Source organism: Crassostrea angulata, chromosome 9 (genome assembly GCF_025612915.1).
Source record: "Crassostrea angulata isolate pt1a10 chromosome 9, ASM2561291v2, whole genome shotgun sequence".
Classification (NCBI taxonomy): Eukaryota; Metazoa; Mollusca; class Bivalvia; order Ostreida; family Ostreidae; genus Magallana; species Magallana angulata.
This window is the reverse complement of record NC_069119.1, coordinates 35,338,755-35,364,492: the sequence shown is the minus strand read 5'-3', so window position 1 is coordinate 35,364,492 and position 25,738 is coordinate 35,338,755. Positions and strand designations below refer to the sequence as shown.

The following is a 25,738-nucleotide window of genomic DNA, read 5'->3' as shown; positions in this document are numbered from 1 at the left end:
TACAATCGGTTTTCCTAAGAAATTTAGGAGGAAATACACAGAGTAAGTAAATATTATATTACTTTTAAGGAAGTTAACGGTTTAAGCTGCAAATAACTTAATTTCTCATAATAAGAAGATAGAATGATAAATTGTATCTGTTTTTCGCTTCGAACGGAAATCAGTACCTGACAAAGGATTTCACAAACAGAACTTTAACGATATGTCACAGAACATTGACAAAAGGCATCTACATATTTCCTCAAGCACAGCTGTTCATAATGAACATAACATAATGTCAACTTTGATCAAGACCTTAGATTTACATTTAAAATATAAAAAAATTAACAGCTTATCTTTCTCTTTTTTTCTGATTTTTCAAAACAAACTGTTAACATAGTTTTCAATTGTTACCCATGTAATGACTAAAGACCATTTGTAGTATTAAACTATTTAGTAAGTATGTCAGATTGTATGATGAGAGGACAGTTTATTTCATTAACAAGTATATGATTTTTTTTAGTCTTTTTAATGATTTTGATCCTGTAAATCCACTTAAATTCAGTTAAAAATAAAAGTCCAATAGGCCTTAACAGTCATCTGAGTACCATAGCACATACACAAAATTGTCTCTTAAATGCATTTAATTGAGTTTCATTTTGGAGTATAAAATTAAAAAATTGTAATAACATCCACCTCCATGTCTAAAATCATTTGTAAAGGACTCGTAATCCTATAGTTTAGCACAAGGCTTTTTCGTAGCAGAGTGTACTACTGAAAAAGGTGTACAGCTTCCATACAGAGTATTTTTTCCGGGTATGTAAATTTTCAGAATAGGTTTTATGTTTAAATGTTTTCATAGATAAACTAAAACAAGGTGGCTAATATACTACTTGTTCCTTAATTATTAATGAGCCTACTTGTTTATTAAAAAAAAACCTGTTTTTGTTTTAAATGATTAAAATACTATCATAACTATTTTGATCATGCGACTTCTTAATTACATTATATTTGATGATTACCTACTAATCATGAACAAGCAAAGGAAGATAAATCAATAATGAAGAAGCAAGGGAAAATAATTCCATTAACTGTCATATTCCTCTTCCCTGAACACTTTTTAAATGCTTTCACGATATCACATCGATAACTTAGATGGACAGCTTCATTTTTTTTTCATCTAAGCATGAGAATAAACTCATTTCTTTTATTGAAATTCCTAAGCAGAATACATATACATAATTCACAAATACATATTCCAAGTCCCGCCTCCACCCCCCACCCCCCTCCCACCACCCATCTTCCCAGCCATAACCTTTGTCTTACATGCAAGTGACATGAAATATTATTAAAAATGACAGGATATTTTTTTTTCTAAATATGCAGTTGGTTTTTATTCCGTTTGTTGTGGCTGTAGAGAAAATTTTTAAACATTATGTGTATAAACACTATATGGCCATATTGCCCCCCCCCCCAATCCCTACAACCTAAACCCCTGTCCAGGTGCCAGTGTCCCTGGATTTCACAATTGAGGTAGAGGAGTTCGTGAACATCACAATTTTGGTAAAGGGCTTCATGGACATCATAACTATGTATTCAGTTTTTTACTCAGATGTGTGGGAGAAGAGAAGAAGATTTTTGAAAAGTTGACCTTTTTTGCATATTTTGCCCCGCCTGTGGCCCCCGGGGGAGGTAGAGTCATTAAATTTCACAATTTACATACCTCTTACCAAAGAGTTGGTTCACATTAAAATTTGTAACAATTGGCCTTATAATTTTCAAGAAGAAGTTAATGAAGTAAAATTGTTAACGCACGACGAATGCACGACGACGACGGAAGAAGACCAATTGTAATAGGTCACCTAAGAAAATTGAAGTCATCACGTTTGTCATCAAGTTTAGTTGTTAGATTTAATATACCAAAAATGTATTTTCCAAGTAAAATATCTAAATATGAAACAAATGACGTAAAATCTGTTGTATTCCTTTTTTTCCAAGTTCTCCAGGATATAACGAGTCGACGTTAGTTAGGAAATAACAATTGTTGAATGGTAATGAGTCGTCGATATACCTAAAATCGTGTTGAAGGCCATAACAACTGATTGAATTTTTTCTTGTACATGTTTCTTAATAAATTCTGCTTCAATTGAATTTAGAAATAGGTCTGCTAATAATGAAGCGCAATTAGTACCTTTGTGAATTTCAACAGAATTACAATGAGATAAAACTGTAATAAAGTAACGCCATCTGCTTTTAAATCACAACTGCTAAGAAGGCTAGATTGTCAACAAATTAACAGGATAATTTTATAGTCATATCACATTCTGAGCATTGTTGAGCATCTGAAGAAGATCGTTAATAATTGTTTATATATGGGATATAAACCTACCACACACTCTAAACTCCTTGTGAAGCCAAAGAAACGCCCGGGGCTAAAGTCCATGCCATTTTAAAGAATCAGCAAAATGTCAAAATGCTTGCATACAGGTAAAACCATTCATATTTTAACATTTATGGTTTTTGGACTAAAATATTTTTCTTTTTTAATTTGGATCTGCAAAATTGCCCAACCCTATTCCTCAAGATTTGATTTTATCGAATTTGATGCTACATTACCTAAGGTTGCTTTCACTTGGGTTACAGCTTTTCTAGGCAAATGGTATTTCAGAAGAAGATTAATTCTTTATATTCCTGTGTAAAAAAAAAATCCCCAACCCCCGATCCCCGTTTCTACCTCATCTTAACCACGCTGTTCATGATTTAAACAAACTTGAATCTTCCCAGAATCGGTTTTTGAGTAGATATTAAAATATTTTTTCTATGTATTCCTATACACAATGAACCTGGAGAAGATATTAAAAATGTGAAAGTGTACGTACAGATTGGCAGACGGATGGACAGACGGACGATAGACAAAATGTGATCAGAAAAGCGTGGCTAGGATCACGGAGAATAAATAATTACATTCAATAACACACACTTTGTCATATCTTTATAAAAAAGTTAGATATAATATAAATTAAATTTAAAAAGATACCTCACACATACACAATACTAAACATACAAACTAACAAAATCAAATTACAGCGATCTTTTAACGGTTAATCAGAATATTCACAAAATAATAGTTGATCAATGTAAGCCTACACTGATTTTGTTTTCCTTATTCAGATATGCAAACAATGCTTCAAAACTTACATGTATGTTTTTTAGCTTTGCGAAAAATAATCTTCCGGGATTTATTTCGGCGTGGTTTTTCCATATTTTTTTCTTTCATTGTTTACTTTTTATAAATATTTTATAAATGAAAGACAAGGAAATGTTTTCTTTGGTTTACATTAATAACTAGCGTTCGTTGTATACAAATAATTTATAAATTGAACCCCAAAAGAAACAAACATTACCAGGACATGATTATGCTAAGGGGTCTTAGCAACAGCCGGGTGTTTAATTTGCTTATGTTTAAGACTATAAATGTAAATCACTGTAACAAAAAACAACAGTCCAGCTAATCCGAAAATTCCAAACATAACGTGGCGCATCCAACTTTCTGTTTCACTGGTAAGAGTTTGGTCGTTGATGCTGTTATCTTTTTTTACTGTAGTTCCATTACTGTCTGTAATTAAAATCGTTTTATAAATATATAATATCATACATATTAAGATAGGTCAAACAATCTTGATGACCTTAATATACGAATAATTAAAGCAATTTCACGAGAATACACATAACGTTGGATTTAAATAAAAATAAAAGTGTAGATCGATTTATGTATAAAATATAGATATAGGTATACGATATAAAAAATGACAAAAATAAACCGTCAACCACCTCAAAGATCTGTAAAACGAAATACAAATTCAAAGCAGAGCAACACGGAAATAAAAAAATAATAGAGGTAGAACCAAGTGCCTAGGAAGAGTGAGCATCCTCTGCTGACCGGTTACACCCGCCGTGTGCTCTTTGTCGTAATTGGGGAAAAAAAACCCCGGACAAGTCCGTAGAATATTGAGTAATTAATTATGCTCTAACAATTGGGATGAAAAACGTCAGTCAGCACGCGACCACGTATAGGATTGTATTTGCTGACAAGGTCGTTGTATCGACCATAGAACTTACGAAAAGATAATCAAACGAGACTGTTGATAGTCCTGTTTCATAAACTTGTTTGTCTGTAGCTTGCCTCGCCTTAGAAACTGTTCATATAAAGATCATGCTCCTGCGTTTCGAATTTACAGAGAGACAAAACACCATAGGCAGGTGATGAAGGTATCTTGCTACATAAATAAGGACTGTTGACTATAGAGAAAGTGAAGTCATCGCGTTAATCATAAAATTTTGTTTTTATTTGTATATATTTTTTTATATATCTTAACAAAGAGTAAATAAAAATTCATCTTAATAGTGTTTCTCGATAATGATCAAATATAAACTATGGATAGGAAAATAATGATTCTTAATTTTACTAAACCTTAGCGGGGTCCCTCATTCAAAAGTTGGATTCATACTTATACTATTAGCCCTTCAAAGCCATGAAATGTACAGAATATAATGGCATGTCAGTGATTCATGCCTTTTAATATTCTTCCGTTCATAAACACTTTACTTCATTTCATATCAAAAATTTCTTCATATATGTACAAAATGTCTTTTTACATGTAACAAATAATAAAGAGATTAACATTAATTGTGAAAATTTTAGTACCATCTAAGTAGTTTCCATTTGTTGTTATTGACAACGATTTAAGTTTTCCATAGGCATTTGAAGAATCTATCAAAATATAATTTGTAATCAATCAAAACTTGCATTCATTTTAAAGGTTTGTCAATCGATAGTATAATATAAAAAACAAACTGATTTAAACTGTCTTTGTAAATAAGGATTAAATTTCATCGTAAAATGTACTAATATTATGTATGAATTTTACATTGTTTGATATATTGAAAGAACATATATGTATTTTATCAAATTTGGCCATAACACTCACCACCTGCTTTTTGAATGCAGCCATGAATGTGATGGCAGTCGTGATGGGAACAGTCACATTTGAATGTACATTTGAAACCATAATATGGAGGCAGGCATTCAAATGCACAGTTTATTCCAAAATATCCACGTGGACAGGCTGACATATAAAGTAAAACAAACAATTAATGCATTTATTCTACAATTATAACTTGCGCTATTAATTCTTAGTAATATGCTTTTTTGTGTAAATACAGACAGTACTTACGCGTGCATTTTCCTTTGTCATAATCCCACTTGTGATCCGCAAAACATTTACCCTCAATTCTACTAATAAATAAATTTACTATATCTTTTCGCAAGTGTTCATTTGTTATAAATAATCTTTGAATAATTTTACTCACCCTGTCATATTGAAAAGCAACAATATTAAAAGAATGCAAAACATTGCGCCTCATATCAAAAATGTATCTATGTCATGTCAATGATTAAAACACCAGTGATATCCTCATTACGGTATAATTTGGAAAAAAAACCCGTTTATTAATGACTCTAAACATTATATATTCTTCCTTGAATATATAGCGGATGCGTAGTGTGTTTATAGGAAATTGATATACATCAAGTTATTGTTAAAGTAATCTTAGGAACTCCGATTATCACATAACCAACAAAATTGCCAAGTTTAAAAAATCAAAATTGATATTTGAGAAAAACGTGAAAACGTCGTTGTTGTTTATTTTTCTATCATTTTTTCTGTTGAAGCAGCATGCTTAGAAAAAAAAATGAATTAACGTATTTTGATATAAATGTACGTTTAAAAGATTAAAATACTTTTTTGGTGATTCATGCTGGATAGTTTTCTTACGCAGCTGACGATTTCGACCAATACAAAATGGTTAAAGCGTGTTCAGCATTATCAAGCGCTGTACATTACAATCAATTTGCTTAATATAGAAGTTCAGATAATGGTATTAGCGTAAAAGGAAATTTACGGTTTAAGCGACAATTTTATTTGCCATCCCTTTCGGACGGAAATAGGTGTCACAGGCAGAAATTTAACGTTATATCACAGAACACTGACAAAAGGCATCTACATATTTCCTCAATCACAGCTGTTCATAATGAACGCAATATAACGTCAACTTTGATCAAGACCTTAGATTAGCATTTGAAACTAGAAAAAAAAAGAATATTCAAAGTTTATCTTTCAGTTTTTTCTTTCTGATTTAGATAGAAAAAAAACCAGTCTGTTAATAAAATTATATATTTTTACCCTTTAGAATGACTTCTAAACCTATTGAAATGCTTACGTGTATATATCGGATGGTACGATAAGAGGGCAGTTTATTTCATATACAAGTATGTGATTATCAAATACTTTAATATCAGTTTTTTCCTGTTAATCAACTTTCATTCATTTTTAGAAAAACTGGATTTTACTATTTCCTTTGATTGCTCATAAAGTTTTTTAGAATTAAGGAGTCGTACGTTATAATACTTTGGTCGTAAACGGCGTAAAATCATATTAAATTAAATGTACATATATGCGTTCGACACTGTAAAAGATTATTTTTTTTGTAAGTGGGGGGGGGGGTAGGTTTTCTTTTTTTTAGGGAGGTTGTGAACTGGTCCCTTACTGTTCAAAACAATCAAGAAATTTAGGGGTTTTCAACTACCGTTGGAGTTAATAATAAACATCAATGGCGTGTTACCAGATTATAAGAAAAGGGTACAATTGTTACCTTAATAACAGTTGAAAATGATGTAAAATAAAATATGCATTAAAATATACATGCATCAAATTGATTTACTCGAAAACTGTACAAATTCAATTCGAAAAAGGATTATTTTGTGATCGTATTGTATAATCAAATAAAACTTCTAATTTCAAATGTTTTTATTATATACAAGTAACATTACATTATGGCGTAAAATAAAACTGTAATACAGTAACAAATACGAGCGTTGTCTGCGTACATATCTACAACAGTAATGAATGCAATCTGACATTGATGGACATACATTGATTTTATCAGAGGATAATCATGAATCAAATACATGTACAATGAAAATTAAATACGTGTCATTGGTTTATGGTTTATAAAAAAACAAAGTGTTTTTTTTAGGAATCGACTTTGGCTCTTCGTATAACAAAGAAGCTATCCTAGCTATGTTTACCAAAAAAAAAGATATTTAGAGTGCATCCAATAAAACACACGTTTCTAGACATCTGTGTAAGATATGAAGATTCTATGGAATGATTGAAAATCAGAATGTCTATTTATAGCTTGTACTACTTAATAAAGAAAAAAAATATTTAAACTAAAAGTGATATTGCTTAGCCCGCATTTCTTCTAATGTTCTTATATCTTGAAGATATTTTGATTTTTTTTTTATTCTTAAATGAAAATATTTCTGATTTTTACCTATTATAAAGTTTCATTAATCTACAGCAATTCTAAATTGCGAAACTTGGTATTTTTCTACGCCAACGTTACGCAACAAATGTATAGTAGTCATTGTTAGATTCTAAACATTGATTTCTATTTCTATGCTTGTATGATAGTAAAAGAGGGAAAAAATATACTATTTTAATTTCCTTTTATCTTGATTTAATGAACATTTAATCAGATTTACGTTTGACAGGTTGAAAACCAGAAAAGACTCCTTCCTTACAGAAATTTCAGCAAATTTAGGGAAAAAAAACCCCAATGTACAATACGTATGATATTCCAGTCTAAATGTTACGTTATGTAATCTGTAGAAAAATGATATCTATGTATAGAATAACTTTTACATAAATGATATTTCTCTAGCAAAGATGGGGGGGGGGGGGGGGGGGCAACCCTAAAAACAATAGCAAATTTATATAATCTTTATCCTTACATTCATTTTATATTACTATCAGAACTTGAAACTTACAATCAGTTCGCAGTAGAGCTATTTGGTTTCCAAGAAGAATTCGTATTATTTCTTTTCCATTGTTTTTATAAATAAAGAGAGAACATGATGGGATGTGAAGAAACTAATGAAAATAAAGAGTCCTTGCAAGGAAGTTATCATGGATGTAATGAAGGAAAAAACCGATAGATGTAGGAAGGCGTCAATAGTTGTGAAAACAAAAATACCTCCTGTAACAGCTTAAGAGAAATTATGATATAGAAAGTGTCCTCTTTAGACTTTTGAATCTGTTTTCGGCAAATAATAGTACAAACAAAATAAACATATAGAACGATGTTCACCAGGCAAGAAGTTGCAAAAGGAATTATAAATGTTAGCAGATTTGAATAAGTATCTTCTACGAAACAAACGGTCATTCCGTAACCAATATTGTTGTTTCTGCAAATGTTTGTCACAATCAACAAACCAACGAGTAACATTGGGATTGAATGAGTAAAAACAACATAATTATAGAATGTTTTCATGGAAAATCTCAAGTGTGATGTGCTTGACAACCCAAAAACTCGACACATATGAAAACAGCAGGTGAACTGACTGCAAGAAAGGGTTAGCCAAAAGTAATGAAGAAGAACTCAAAAGACTATGCAAGCTGATATACGAACTTCCAGAAAAGACAATTTGTGTAAAAAACAAAGATATCACGACATTCATCAGAATAAGGCCAGGTAAGGTTTGCATTGTTCGAAATACCATGTATGTCAAGAAAAGAAAGAATAGAAAAAGCATGCTACAACAATTAAACACGATAGTCATCAGTTTAAGGTGTTGACTTTAAAAGTTTTAAAAAGGTTTATCTTACATTGTATCTTATCTACCATTGAAATGCAAAACAAACTCGCCAATACCATCTGATATTTCTGATGGAATATGAGTAATCTGAAATGTGCGGAAAACAAAATCTTCGCCAAAATTATCAGAATGCATTTTGTTTTACATTTGGATTTACAAAAGGGGGTTGTGGAAAGGGGCCAGCTACTCTGTTGAGTTGTAACTCTTTCTTGATTTTTCAAGTGCTATGGTTAAATGTTTATACAGACTTCCCTACGAGCTTCCTACGACCCAGATAATGAAACCTGAAACCAAAACTAAAACCATTGAGCAAGAAATTTGCATGTTCATAACCTTGTAAGTGTGCCTAAATTTTTATGGGAGTGTGTCCTGATGTATACAAATGTTTATTTTCGTGCACAAATAACTCTGGGATGTTTACCTCCGCAATGACTGCAAGCATAAATTAAAGCGGCATCCAGGGAATAAAGGGCAGAAGTAACCCCTATTGTAAGTATTGCAGGTTTGTTTAACATCAGCTTGTTTTAAGATTTGAGAAGACCCATGTGTAATAGGTTGTTGTGATGTTGAAATTGAGAATCAGAACCTTGCTGTGACATAAAATTAGATGATTGATTGGTGACATAAAGAAGCAAGAATTCATAATGTAAATCACCCAAATACATAGCTGGGTTGGACACCTTGCGCAGACGGAATTGTTCATCATATTTGTACCAGTGATGTGAACGACTGGCAGCTATTCTAATATCGCGCAGATATTTAACTATTTATTGCCTAGGGTGGTGGTCAAACCTCCACTGGGGCCTGTGGCGGGTCCGCAGTGTGGCCTGTTCTGGAATGGCGGGGAACCTTTCTCCCTGGCGCTCGGGCTGGCGTCCCTATGGGTGCTTTACGCTTTGCTGGCATTGCTTTGCGCTTTGGGGCCATAGCAAACGGTGAATGCTATTTAACACTTGCTGAGAACACAAATTACTATATAATTGCTCTAAAAGGCAACACGTGCTTTCTGCTAAGACTCAATGAAACTATGGGGTTTTGCTGGGGCTTCCGGATAAGCAAATGGTTAACTCGTACAGAGTGTCTCAAAATTGATATATACTACTTGATATAAAAACCAATAATCTTGATTACATCAAAAGACAGAAAATCTTTCTATTCTGATATTTGGCATTTTGTATTTATAAGGCAAACTTTTATTTCGATTCTATTTTAACTCGTGTTGTGAACGCATCATTAGATAAATTTCATCAAGTTACGTTTGTTTCCTTGCATAGGTATCAATCTACAGAAAACAACCTTGTTTGCTTTTGAAAATGAGTTCAATCAAATTAATTAGGTGTCTTTGTGAAAACTCCGGATTGTTAGATTAAAAAAGGTTATACAATTTCATTTTCATTAGTAAAAGTACACCTTTTTTTATGAAACAGAAACAAACCGCGCATTTAATTTTTTTCAGCATTGATGCATTGTGATTCAATTAAATTTGTTATTATAATCCCAAGCGCATTTTCATGATTTACAAGGATATCTTAGCCACTGAATGTAAAGTAAGACATGTCTAGGTTAAGTCCCCTTTTTCAGCTGTTTTGTATCCGGCAGGCCAACCGAATGCATAATTGTCTTCATAGATATTTCAAAATTCATTTGCGTGAATTCACGAATGAATTAAATGTAATCAAATAAAAATGCAATAAAGTCTTTTGAAAATACATTTATTGTTCCTTTTTTTCTAAGAAACTAAAAAGTTAATTCAATGCATGTGGGACTGCTCGAAAGGGACGCATTATAAAAAGGTATCCACAATTATCGAGATATTTTCGTATTATTATTCTTTTTTGTATATTTAGTTCTGTAATAACTTCAGAGGGTCTCTATCAATGAAACTATATGCATTTAAAATATGTTTATCTTCTATGATGTTTTTGGATAATTTTTCTTAACCATAGCCTAACGTGATGACGAAGAACTCAACTTTAGCCAATAAAAAGGTTTTTGGTTGGGAAATTCATTTACTTTCTAGTTTTCTTTTATTTCATTTAATTTATTTATTTGTAATTGTTATGTCATTTTTTATATAAGATTTTTATATGATATTATATAAATGGTCCTTGCAATGACAGTTGAGAGCGAAGTTTTTTAAAACTTGATATTACCTCGCACAAACAAACTTCATTTTTGTTACGTATAAAAAAAAATGGTCCAATAATTGACTTCTGTACTGTATAGTCAGACAATCCCTTTCTTATTTTCTCAAAGTTTAATATGTTGATAAGTAAGGAATATAGTACATGTATATCAGGTCAGCAGAGGATGCTCACTCCTCATAGGCACCTGATCCTACCTCTATCCTTTTAGTGGTTCGTGTTGCTCTGCTTTAAATTTTTATTTCATTTTATGGATTTTTGAGATGGTTGAAAGTTTGTTATTGCCATTTTTCATAACAATTTAAAATTATTATGAAGAAACATATTTGTCAAAATCATTGGCAAATGTCTAAAAATACTTGGAAAAGAGAAGAGAGTTTACCACATTAGTTTAAATCGTATTAATCTTTACTTAGTTTAAATTCCTGTTCTCTTTTTTCGATCTCTGCTAAATTGATCCTCTGTCAGAAGTGTTTTGGCGTAATCTTTAATATTTTCCCTGTGGGTTCTACTGGAGTGCTTCCTTAATGTGTGGTCAAAACATCGCCATATTGTATTGTATAACATATTCAAAATAAGTAATATCAAACATATGTCCATGCATTTGTTTACTACTAAGAATGATACAAACTTCCACAAAGCATAAAATTCTATAGTCTGTCCCAAGTTATTGCCTCCATCACGTTTTGATGATTTTCAATGAATATACACGTACCTGTAAATGAACATATCCAATATATCTTCATTGAAAAATTATCATTTTTCACTCATAAAAGTACACAGGAACGAAAACAAATTTCTTACGGAGATTTTCAATGGAAATTTTTACATCTTTTCTCAATTCGGAAGTACTCATTTTTTGACGTTATCATCATGGCTTATCAATGGCTGATGTAATGCAAAATCCCCGTAAGCTTTCTTTTTTGGGATGTGTATTGAAAACTGAAGCGGTAGAGGGGGTTTTTCAAAATAGATAATCTGACATTTTTCATATTAATGGATGAAAGTAGTTTGAGCACAAAAGTATTTATGATTATCGAAAGATCGAGCAAAATGTGGTGGAAACAAAAACTCGGGACAGAGTATAATCACATCTTGAAGATCTAAAAAAAAGATTCATATAAGAACTTTAATGTAGTTAAAATACAATTTACTGACAGAGAAAAAAATACCAAAAACAAAAGACTCCACACAAAAATAAATGAAAGTAATATTAGATTTTTTTGCTTTACGCAGTGAACTATCATTTTTTGCTAAATGTCTTGCTTTTGTTTCCTGTCTGTACCTTTTAAACGAACTTTGCACTTTTTCATTATACACCAGGATTGTATTTCTTCTGCTGCCTTTTATATCAGGAAAACCTAGAAATCATTTGAAAACGGAATATTCTTCTCAACTCGATAATGTTTAAGAACCACTTTAAGCATATTCATTTCACAATAGCATATGTTTTGTACCATCCAGAGTTCATGTACATCTTACACTAAAAAGGTGCAATGTCTGATTTTCAGTAGAAAAATGGTTCAGCCATTCTTAATGAGTAAATGTAGCTTTAACACAAACTGATATCTAATTCAAAAAAAGGAAGGACTATGGTGAATGTGAAGTACATTTAACAAATTTAAGTTTTCATAAGTATTTGATACCAACTTAGTTTACCGTGCAATCTTCTACATGAAATTGTTGTCAAGCAGAATATTAATGGATGAAAATATCACAATAACAAACTGTTAACCATCTCAAAAATCTATTAAACGAAATACGCATTTAAGGTAAAGTTTGCGGCTTGCATTTTTTAGAGGTTGTACCAAAGTTACATACCATTTTGTTCACTATACTAAAGTCTTTTTTCTCATGAAATTAAAATGAATTTTGCCCGTCCCGTTTTATAACTACAAAAGGTCAAAGTTCATGATTTCCAATTTTTTTTTTTGATGAAATGTAAACAATTTCATGAAAAAATGTACATTTTATATGTGACTATTATGGGGGCTATTAATGCTTAAAATGTTCGAAAATAATATCACTATCAATATCATGATTCACTTTTATTAATTTCTGATGAACTATCTAAAAATAGAATAAAATGCAACAAAAGTCTAAATTTTGGACTACTATTATGTAAACGAAAACATCTTATTTGAAACCTTTCCAAGTCCACCGATTTCAGGAAAAACGTATCTTAGAATATGTGTAATCTGACTTTTCTAAAACACTATTCAAAACTATATGATGCGGATTTTGTTTTCGTGGAAATTGATAAACTGTTTGTTTCCTCTTCTTTTTTCATTGAAACTAAAACACCCCGTGAAATAAAAAAAACCCTGAAATCAATTATGACTTCATATAAATTTTGACGTCATAACCGAAATAAAGGGTAGTTGGTGTTACGTCACAATGAAAATGTGTGAGTTATCTCCCTGTAACCGCAAACCTTACCTTAAAGCAGAGCAACACGGACCTCTTAACAGATAGAGGTAGGATCAGGTGCCATGGAGGAGTGAGCGTCCTCTGCTGAGCGATCACAGCCGTCGTGTCCTCTTTGTCGTAACTGGGGACATTGATTGGTTTAGACGCAGTTGATAATTCATTCTATTACCCTCAGTGTTAGCAACACACTTGGTAACGGGTAACACAACGAACTGTTATATGTGCGTAAATTATGCGCGTACGCTTCGCCTGGAAATCACGTCATTTCTACATAAAAGCAATAAAATTTCTCTAAGATTAAGACATTCAGTATAATGAAATAAATAGTGCCTGTTTGGGAGTATAACAGTTGAAATTGACACCCTTCGGAAAACATTGTCAACCTCTGCTTCGCGTAGGTTGACAATGGTTTTCTTGGGGTGTCAATTTCAACTGTTATCATCATAAACAGGCACTATTTATAAAAAAAATAGACCATATAGGTTTTAAATGACCTAGACATGATTTTGAATTTTAAAACGCCAACTTTCCGTAATAAAATGCTATTTTCAAAGCATTTAAGATGCTGATTCTAGTTAATATGCATAGTAACTATGATAGTGACATGTTTTATAATTGAATGATCGTGCAATAAGTTTTACATGTATTTTTGTAGGTAACTTTAAATAACATTATTAATTTTAAACAAAGCAGTCTTAGTATTTAAGTATCAACAAAAACTCTTAAGAAAACTGGATAAAACTTCTGTGTATGATTCTATTGAATTTTAAGAATGAATGTTGTCTTGGAATTAATCATTCAGTGCATGATAGAAATATATCAAAACGAAATGACTCTTCAGCACCTGTATTTCGGAAATAAACAATTCTTTTTTTCATTTTGACTGATAAGTCACACATTGTGGAGTTGGAAACGATTAACATATTAAGAGAAATGGCACAGATATATAATCAGAGTGACACCACCTTCATTAACCAGTTTGCCTATTACTCCGGCACTTGGGTTAGAGCTAAATGTACAGTCCATAAAACGTTCTACTTTCCCATTTTTGCATTTGCTTAGCGTGCGCTCACTTTGCCTTCACCGTTTGCCCACTTTGCTATCACCGTTTGCTCACTTTGCCTTAACCGTTTGCTCACTTTGCTTTCACCGTTTGCTCACTTTGCCTTCATCGTTTGCTTACTGTGCGTTCAACGCTCAGTTTAACGCTTTCAGCTCTGCATTGTGTGTGCTCTCCGATCTTAAATCGTCCACAGTGCGTTCACTATACGCTCAGCAATCGTTCAGTGTTTGCTCACCATTCAGGTTTAATTAAACGCAAACTCTATAGCCATCCAGAACTCCGAGATGGGAAGAGATAAAAATCATAAAAACAAACATGAGCATGTGTTAAAAATAAAGACAAAAAACAATATTTTATACACTGTCAATGTCGTTTTCTTTAAAATAGCATCTGGATTCTGAGCAGTGAGTAAATAAAGTCATTATGAATTGATTTGTTGATTGTTTTTTTTTTATTTATTTATGAAACATCGTCACATCTTGTTCAATCTGTTTGACAAAAACAAACTTTGCTAGGACAATAATAAAAGTACTGGAAAATAGCCAGTTTAAATATAAAGATTGCAAATACTTAAAATGATGCGGCAAAAAAAATTCAAATACTACAAATACTTATATTTCTCACTTGTTTCCATTTCAAAACAGAATGGCCGATCGCCAAAAGGTTAGCACGACATTTGAAACACGTAAAATAGTGTGAAAAAATACAAAAAAAAAATCGTTTTTAAAATTATAAAAGTTTATAAAAGTATATAACTTGTAACAGGAAGAAAAAAATGTATAAAAATATAAATGTATACTATGAAATAAACAAATGAAATTACATATATACGTACAAGCTGATGTTAACGCAGTTAAAAATCCACGTACGTCATGCATTCGACATTAACAAAATGGCGAAAATCACAAAAGCATAAATTAATGCATTCATAAACACGTACATGTATATTTTTTAAACTACCCCTAACTCACGACTATATTTAAACAGCTAGGTATATAACGAAAACTGAATTTAAAATATTTTTAAGGTTATTTTCAAAATTTTAAAATCTTCTAGGAATTATTTCGGAAAATTGTTTTATCATTTGCAATTGTTTGATTATTTTAGTAAATTTTATGAAGATATTGATAATTTGAGGGATAAAACATCTTTGCAAACCAAAAAAATAAAAAGAATTCATTACAGGAATATGATTATGCTAAGTGGTCTCAGCAACACCTGTGCGTTTTATGTGTTGGTGTTTGAAATTATACATGTAAATCACTGTGATGAAAAACAACAGTCCTGCTAATCCAAAAACTCCAAAGATAACGGGGCGCATCCACTTACTTTCTGTTTCCGTGGTAAATGTTTTGCCAGTCATGTTGGTATCGTTTTCTACTGTACTGCCATAACTGTCTGTAACTAAAATTGCAAATCGTAGAAATATATATAAACTAGCATTTCTAAATAAGGTCGACAAATCCCGACGACCATATCAAACAAATAATTCCAGCAATTCTACGAGTACAAGCATAAATTTGGATTTTAAGTAAGAATTAAAATAGTTTAAAAGAGTTAAATAAGTTTTTATTCGGGAATAAAATTGAAAATTATCATGAAAAATGATTGAGAAATCACAAATTGTTATGTAGATTTAGGTTTATGCTGAATATGGGTATACTATTGCAGATATTCAAACAGAGAATTTAAGAGTTCATGTTTATACTGATTCTGGATCATGAACATAGAAACTCTCTAGATTAAAAATTGTTGTTTATTACCTTAATTTTTTTTTTCTAAATCTTAACATGATCACTCATTCAAGAGTTCCATCTGAACTTATACTAGGCTCTTGAGCATTAAGAAAAGGACTGAGTATTATGCAAGGAAATAATTCATTCATTTTTTGAAAATGTTCCCTCTTTCATGAAAACAATCACATTACTTCATTTCCAAAAGTTCATCATAGATACTGAGTACATGTATCAGTTTACATGTAACAAATATTGAAGAGAGCAATTAATTATGAAAAAAATATCAGTATCTTGTAATTAGCTGTTTCCAGCTGTTGTAGTGACAATGGAACACGTTTTCCATAGGCATTTGAAGAATCTTTTTTTAATAACATATTTTTTTAAGTTGCTTTTTGTCACGAAACAATGGAAATTCCATGTTAAACTTAATTAATATTAATTATTAAATAAAGATCCATATATATTGAAAGAACAAGTTATATCAAATTTGACCATAAAACTCACCACTTTGAATTTCATTACAGCCTTGGATATGGTGGCACTTGTCATCGGTACAATTACATGTTGATTTACATTTCAATCCATAAAATGGCATCAAACATTTTGATGTGCAATTTATTCCAAAATAACCTTGAGGACAAGCTGACAAATAAAGTTAAACAAACAATTTTAGCATTATTTATCACAACAATAGCTTGCGCTTTAAGTTTTCACTTTTTAAATTTTTTTTGTGATAAATTTTTTGTGTAGGTACAAGCAGTACTTACGCTTGCATTGTCCTTCTTCAGAATCCCACATGTGATTCGCATAGCATTTACCCTCAATTCTACTAATACATAAAATTAATATATCTTATCGCATACGTTCAACTATTATAGGTTAAACGTTTTTGAATATTTTTACTTACCCTGTCATATTGACGAATTGTATGACCAGAAGAGGCAGCACTATAAAAAGACTGCAGAACATGGCGTCTCTTTTCTAAATGTGTTTATTGCATTTCCGAGTATAAGCTTAACAACTGCAATATCATTATTCCGGTAAAACTTGGAAAATTGTTAAATTTTATTTAGACTATAAACATGGTATCATCTTCCCTGTAATTAGCTACATATGCGCTTGAGTGGACGCTTTGTTACATGTGGGAATTTTAATAGTTAATAAAAGTTGTTGTTAAATTCGCTTCTAACAACCCCAATTATGACATAAACAACACACGTGTAGTGGTACAATTGTTATATTGAGGCGATTCTTTTATTGAAAACAGTACTACATGTATGATAGAGCTGAATATTTGAATCTTTTTCTATTTTACGTTACTTAACAAAAACATACCGGAGCACTTTTAAGCAATTGCGCAAAAATGTCAAAATTTGCCTTTTTGTGAATGTACTATAATCACAGGATGAATGACAATCTTTAAGTTCTCCTTAAAGATAGCTTAAAGGTGCGGAGTTACCTTAAAGGTGGCTTAAAGAAAGCGTAAAGATGGCTTTAAGGCAGCTTAAAGACTATCTTTAAGCCACATTTAAGTCACCTTTAAAAACAATTTATTGGTCCTTAATGTCCAAACATCTTTAAGCCACCTTTAAGCTACCTTTTAGCTGCCTTTAAGCCATCTTTAAGCCATAAAAAAATTTTGAATTCAAAATTGTGCTTAATTTACCAACAAAATGTATCAACTTTATGATAAAATAGGTATTAAAAACAGTTTTTGTTCTAGAAAATAAAAGTCATTACGCCCAAGACGAGGATTGAACCCGGGGCCCTACGTCTCCAAGCAGCACCTCACACCCTCAACATACATAATACAAACGGTTTTTATGTCCTATATATAAGTGGATATTGAAACAATGTAATAAATGTGTATTTTTTACATGAAAAATTTTGACTTCCATGCAGTTTGTAACAATCATTTATATCTTATTTATAAATTACGTGCATTCATGTATTTATAATGAAATACGGACCTTCTTCAGTGAAAAAAAAAATATACCTAAATGGAAACCATTAGGCTTAATAGTCCCCTACCGGTTTTCACCGGAGGGGACTATAGCTTTCCTCTGCGTCCGTCAGTCCGTCTGTCCGTCCGTCCGTCTGTTTGTTCGTCCGTCTGTCTGACCGTCCGTCTGTCTGTCCCACTTCAGTTTACCACACTTTTTTTTTTCTTTATGCGTTTGAGGAATTACATGAAATTTGCTAAACAGCTTCAAAATGTCAAACTACAGATCAAGTTTCCACTTTTGTAGCGTCTGTTTGACATATTTTCGAGAAAATTCATTTTTTATTTTCCAATTTTTGAATGTTCGGGTTCGATATTCTGCATACCAGTGCTTCCACAAACCGGTAGTGGACGTGTATTGCTTATGCAATACTCTCAGAATGCTTGTTCACAGGGCAAAAAAACATCTTTAAGCAAGTCCTTAAAGGTGGCTTAAAGGTGACTTAAAGGAGCTTAAAGGCTATACAACCTTTAAGCCGCCTTTAAGTCACCTTTAAGCAAGTGCTTATAGGTCCTTAATGTCCAAACTTCTTTAAGCCACCTTTAAGCATCTTTAAGTGGCATTTACGCTCTCTTTACACTGCCTTTACACTGTCTTTAAGTGGCCTTTAAGTCAATATGATCAAGCTGAACAATAAAAACATATATTAAATGCAAAAGCTCTTTTATAGGGATGGGAGGGAGTCATCCGAGTGATAATATAATTTCCAAGGAAGGGGGTGGGGTGTTCCAGGCGGTTTTAATCGTCGCTCCATTAAACACAGATCGCTATCATCAGCACCGCTCCGATGGACACATATTGCCGTTATAAAATTCTTTATAATTTTTTGGGGGTTTCAAAATTATTGTAGGGATGAGCGCAATCTCTGTATCTTAATATGTGCATTAAACTAATTAAAGTATGTTTGTTTCCTATTATAAATTAATCGGTGAAAAAAATCTCTCTCTCCCTCTCTCTCTCTCAGTTCATCCGGTTATTAAACAAAATAAAGATAATGAACCAAAAATGCATGATTTAATTTGATAATCGGTTTAAGGTTTGTATTTTTTTTTTAAATTTTCATTATTTCTAACTCTAGATCTGCTAGATACATGTTAAAGATGAAAAGACTCTCAACTGCCTTTGTTATATCGGGCAGGATATTACTGCTTTGTTTGTCTAGACATAGTTTTGTTCGTTTGTGTATATCTAATTAGAGTCTATTGTTTGTCCAACTTAAGAAAACCCCTGGAACTAACACAGAATATACAAGATATACACAACAGTTGTGTCGTGTGCCCAGGTGCATGTTTGTGTATATCTAATTAAAGTCTATTGTTTGTCCAACTTAAGAAAACCCCTGGAACTAACACAGAATATACAAGATATACACAACAGGTGTGTCGTGGGCTCAAGTGCACGTCAGGGTTTCTAAAGGCGTTGAATCTTAGTATGTACGAGTATACGATAAGTCTAGTGAATAAAAGTTAATTTACATTTGTAATTCATTTTCAAAGTATTATTTCCTAGCTCTGGGTTTCAAAAATGTTACGTCTATAAATTAACGATACATGTATGTAAGAGTAAAATCTTGAGGCTAATTAATTAATGTACCGGTGATCATAAATAGGTAATTGGTAATTTTGTTTGTTATAGAATTGATAGTTTTAAAATCATGTACATACAATTACATGTAAATATTTAAACATATTGGAACGGCGCCGCGATCATGAAAACCGGGAAATTGCGGGAAATTGAACAAATACCCTAATAGTATCAATGCATTTAATAAAAGAAATGATTTCATTTTCTTTCTTACATTTTTATAGCTATAAATTAGATGAACGTATAGGCCTATCTACTCGGTTTAAATTTAGTAACTAAGAAAACCTTCTATAGTGAACCTAACGGTTTCCATTAAGGTATAATATATTTTTGTTCACTGAAGACCAAGTTCCGTATTTCATTCTAAATACATGCATGCATGTAATTTATAAATTAGATATAATTGATTGTTACAAACTGAATGGTTTGTCAAAATCTTTTCAACTAAACACATTCAATACATTGATTCAATATCCACTGATATATATAGAATATAAAAACGCTCAAATATATGAAAGTTGCCGTGGCGCAGAGGAAGTGTGGTGATGCTAGTAAACTAAGGGTCCCGGGATCAATTCTCGCCGTGGCCGGATTTTTGTGGGTTTTTTTTTCATTTTTCTTTCTAGAACAAAACCGTTTTAATACCTTTTCTTTCATAAAGTTAATACATTTTGTTGGAAATTAAGCACAATATTGAATTAAATTTTTTTTAATGGCTTAAAGGTGGCTTAAAGGTAGCTTAAAGGTGGCTTAAAGGTGGCTTAAAGAAGTTTGGACATTAAGGACCTATAAGTTGTCCTTAAAGGTGGCTTAAAGGTGGCTTAAAGATAGTCTTTAAGCTTTCTTTCAGCCATCTTTACGCCTTCTTTAAGCCACCTTTAAGCAACACATATAGCTTAAAGGTGGCTTAAAGATCGTCTTTAAGCTACCTTTAAACACCTTAAGCTATCTTTAAGGAGGACTTAAAGATGGTCATTCATCCTGTGGTTATAGAAGGCCTACTTAGTTGATGAATTTAAACCGAGTAGATATACGTTCATCTCATTCATAGCTAAATGAAATGCAAGGAAGAAGATGAAACCATTTCTTTATTGAAAGCATAGAAACTATAAGGGTATTAGTTCTACAAAATTTCCCGGTTTTCATGATCACGGTTCCAGTGTGTTTAAATATTTAATTGTATACATGATTTTTAGACTATCTGTTCTATAACAAACAATATTACCAATTACCGGTGATGTATTTACTGCATATGGCAATTGCAAATGATGTATACATATACTTGTACATACAATTGTATGATGTACCAGGTCGGGTATGTGGCATATTACCCTTATATATTATTTAAATGAGTAACCCCTATTTATGATCACCGGTTCAGTAACTAATTAGCCTCTTGATTTTACTCTAACATATATGTATCTTAATTTGTAGAAGTAACATTTTTAAAACCCAGAGTTAGGAAAAAATAATTTGAAAATGAATTACAAATGTAATTAAACTTTTATTCACTAGACTTATCATATACATGTACATACTAAGATTTTTACGCCTTTAGAAACCCGGACGTGTACCTGGGCACACGGCACACCTGTTGTGTATATCTTGTTTATTCTGTGTAGGTTTCAGAGGTTTTCTTAAGTTGGACAAATAAAAGACTCTAATAAGATATACACAAACGAACAGAGCTATGTCTATTATCGTACTAGGATTGCGCTCAATACAATATTTCAGTTAATTAGATCCTTGAGATCTTATTCATCCTTGACCAGACCCCTGGCGTTGTCTGTGCCACGTTAAATAACCCAGAATTCTCTCCTCCTCAACCTTGGGAGAAGGCAAAAGACAGCTTGACTACTCTTTTATTAATTTGATATGACATTTTAACAATAAATATCAATATTATTTACAATGAAAGGACTATGTGTGGTATAGTCAAATATCTGCCCCCGATTTCAACCAATTTTTAAATAGTACATGCATCGTATAAAAATAAAATCTTCACAAACCATTGTATAGAGGATGCCTATAACTTTAATCTTGATTTTAGTCGTCTTTGCTCTTTCGTTGGTTATCTATGACTTTACCTGAATGACCTAATTCCTTCAAATTTGTAAACAAATGAAAATATTATCATTTTTGCTCTATATTTTGCATTCGAAAGTAAAGAGCGCAGGTCTGCTCAAGTGCTATTTTATCATATGTTTTTCTTTAGAAAATTATACACATTATACTTAAAAATGGTACTTGAGCAAGCCTGCGCTCGATGTTTCCAAGTCGAAAAACCATCGGAAAACACCCATATTTTGCTACAAAACATCAATTTATCAAAATAATGCAATCTTCATGACGTCATTTCTACATTATGACGTCACTGTGGTGATATCCTTTAATACCTTTATTTCCAATATGATTTTAACTATCTTTCACCTTATTTTTAAAGCTCTTTCTAAAACTTTTATTTTGGGGGCAACAAATGCATAAAACCGCACATAGTCCTTTATCAACATTAATACTTATTACAATAATCTCTGAAAATAACATATTAGTTGAACCCTCTGAATCAATTAACTTTACTTTTGAGAATGCGCGCAAGCGTTATAATTCATCTTACCTGTATAAAAGAGGAGGCAGAAAGAGGGCTTCCAGATGACTACTGGAGAGCTGTGTTTCCCGCACCCCCATTTTATACGAACGGACACTGCGCTACACCATTCTCCTCCTAATAAGTAAATGCGATCAAGTGCATACTAATGATCTGATGCACCGTGGTCAGTAGTAGCGTTTTATTTAGATTTCTGACCCGGAGTCGACAGGCTCATCACTAGACTTAAATACACATTTCTCCCTGAACATAAATAAACATACTCTATCTATTTAACGCATGTACTTTAACCAATTTCTATAAAATTTCCGTTATGATACTAGACAAACAAAGCAGTAATATCCTGCCCGATATAACAAAGGCAGTTGAGGGTTTTTTCATATTTAACATGTATCTAGCAGATCTAGAATTAGACCTAGATATAATTAAAATTGAAAAACATGACATACCTTAAACCGATTCTTAAATTAAATCATGCATTTTTGGTTCATTTTCTGTATTTTGTTTAATAACCAGATGAACTAAGAGAGAGAGAGAGAGAGAGAGAGAGAGAGAGAGAGAGAGAGAGAGAGAGAGAGAATTCACCGATTAATTTATAATAGGAAACAAGCATACTTTAATATGATTTCATGCACAGATTTAAATACAGAGACTGCGCTCACCCATACATTAATTTTGAAACCAAAAAAAAATTTATAAAGAATTTTATAACGGCAATCTGTGTCCACTTGAGCGGTGTTGATGATCTGTGTTTAATGGAGCTACAATTAAAACCGCCTGGAACACCCCCCCCCCTTTCCTTGGAAATCATATCATCACTCGGATCACCCCATCCCATCCCTATAAAAGAGCTTTTACATTTAAAATATTTGTTATTGTTCAGTTTGATCAAACTTGACTTAAAGGGAACTTAAAGATGGTGTAAAGACAACTAAAAGGGAGCGTAAATGCCACTTAAAGATGCTTAAAGGTGGCTTAAAGATGGCTTAAAGGTGACTTAGATAAGTTTGGACATTAAGGACCTATAAGCTCAGCTTAAAGGTGACTTAAAGGTGGCTTAAATATTGTATAGCGTTTAAGCCACCTCTACGCCACCTTTAAGCCAACTTTATGGACTTGCTTAAAGATTGTTTTTTGTCCCTTTAATGAATCCAATTGACAATTCAAAAATCCTTAAAAGTGAATGATTATATGTCTTTTAGCATAAGATTTTAGAAATATAAATATCCATTCACTAAGCATATTATATAAACAATTGCAGCTAAACAAAAATAAAACCAGGAAATTAAAATTCATATTTGAAAACAGATGTTGAAAATGTGGCTGCTCATATACATATTTTTTAATTTTTCGTTAGTTTTATATTTTACCAATACCACTTAAATAATGTACTCTATCATAAATGTACATAATACTATGCAGTGTAGGGAAGTTTACAGTTTAATCGACGAAGAACGTTTATATCTTCGCATAATAAAAATAGAGTGATAAATTTTATTTGTTTTCCGCTTTCGACGGAAATAAAGACCTCGGCATTACATTTAAATCATTTTTTAAAATTGAAAATCATAGTTAAACACTCAATGCTTTTAATCTGATTTAGCAACGCAACTTCTCTGTAAGGTTTTACATGAAATGACCAATCGCCCTTTGTGGCATTGAAATACCTAATGCATGTGTCAGATGTTACGATCGAATGACAGTCTATTTCATATAATAGAGATTTTGCAGTTTTCCTCTTATATACCACTTTCATTCTCTTTTACAAAACTGAATTTTACCATTTCATTTCGGTGCTCATGTAGTTTCATATAATTGAGAAATCGTAAAGTATAATATTCTAATTGTAAACTGTATTAAGTAAATAGTACTGTGGTTTCAGTAATATTCGTATGAATCAATTTTTTTTTTATTTCTGATCAATGAAATTTACAGCCTTATGGATACATGTAACGAAATACCACGAAAATTGGTATTTAACGAATATTGATAAAACTAGTATTTAATATACATATATGTGTTTTTGGGGTAGTAGGGCTGTTAAGCCTTCGCTCTTTGATTTTTAGGTCACCTGAGTCACTCAAGTGACCTATTGCAATTGGTCTTCGTCCGTCGTCGTGCGTCGTGCGTCTGTGCGTCGTGCGTAAACAATTTTACATTTTTAACTTCTTCTTGCAAACTACCAGGCCAATCGTTACCATTTTTGGTGTGAAGCATCTCTATGTTAAGAAGAATCTAAATTGTGAAATGCATGGCTCTACAACCCTGGGGGTGCCACGGACGGGGCCAATTATGCAAAAAAGCCAAATTTTCAAAAATCTTCTTCTCTACTCCCACGCATGTGAGGAAAGAACCGGATGCATGGTTATGATGTCGATGAAGCCCTCTACCAAAATTGTGAAATTTATGGCCCGAGGGTCAGGGATTCTGGCTCTAGGGTGGGGCCAATATGGCCAAATAGTAAAAATGTATTAAATCTTAGAAAATCTTCTTCTCTACTCCCATATGTATTTGTTTAAAACTAAATGCATGATTATGATGTCCATGAGGCCCTCTACTAAAATTGTAAAATTCATGACCCCTTTGTTAGGTGTTCAGGCTCTAGGGTGGGGCCAATATGGCCATATAGTAAAACTGTTTTAAATCTTAAAGAATCTTTTTCTCTACTCCCACACATGTGAGCAAAAAACTGAATACATGTTTATGATGTCCATGAGGGCCTCTACTAAAATTGTTAAATTCATGACTCCTTTGTTAGGTGTTCAGGCTCTAGGGTGGGGCCAATATGACCATATAGTAAAACTGTTTTAAATCTTAAAAAATAAATTGTGAAATTCATGGCCTCTTGGTCATGGGTTCAGGACATGAAAGGGGAGGGGGGGGGGGGTGCAATATGGCAATGTAGTGTTAATGCATATAATGTTTAACAATTTTCTTCTCTATTCACACACATCTGTATTAAAAAAAAAAATGACTAATAATTATGTTAACCAGAAAGTCCTCTACTGAAATTTTAATTTTCATGTCCCCCTCAAAATAGATGTATAGATGTTAAAGCATATAACGCTAAAAATTATCTTCTTTACTCCCACACACCTGTAAGGAAAACTGAATTCATGATTTTGTAGACCAGATCGTAGTTTTTCACCAAAATTATAGGTTCTACAGTTCTTTTTGAAATGTGGTCGTCATTACAAATTTATAATTTTTCTACTCCAGTATGAAACCTAATTAATTAGATGCATATATGAGGCTCCGTGACAAGTTTGTGTATGGGATGTATGCTACTCAGGTGACCGTTAAGGCCAGTTAGCCTCTTGTTTTAATAGTTTTTTTTTTGAATGATCTTTTTTTGTTCAAAGCTACCAGAAATATTAAGGTTCTTCGACTACCACAATGATGTAACAAGAACAGTCATGGCATTTTACCAGAGTTGAGTTTGATTTGAACAGACTCAGTTATAACGTAACATGAT

General features: G+C 32.2%; 1 protein-coding gene and 1 pseudogene across 1 annotated transcript; both read right to left on the bottom strand.

Moving 5' to 3' along the window:
• Positions 1 to 7,915: 7,915 nt before the first annotated feature.
• On the bottom strand, positions 7,916 to 9,625 carry LOC128162309 (latrophilin receptor-like protein A; annotated as a pseudogene).
• A 5,908-nt stretch (positions 9,626 to 15,533) lies between these two features.
• LOC128162307 (multiple epidermal growth factor-like domains protein 10) lies at positions 15,534 to 17,040 on the bottom strand. The gene is made up of 4 exons (XM_052825459.1): positions 16,979 to 17,040; positions 16,839 to 16,900; positions 16,576 to 16,713; positions 15,534 to 15,739 (listed from the first exon to the last, which is right to left on the bottom strand). Exons 1-4 carry the CDS (start codon positions 17,038 to 17,040, stop codon positions 15,534 to 15,536), a joined length of 468 nt encoding a protein of 155 aa, XP_052681419.1.
• Positions 17,041 to 25,738: the final 8,698 nt, after the last annotated feature.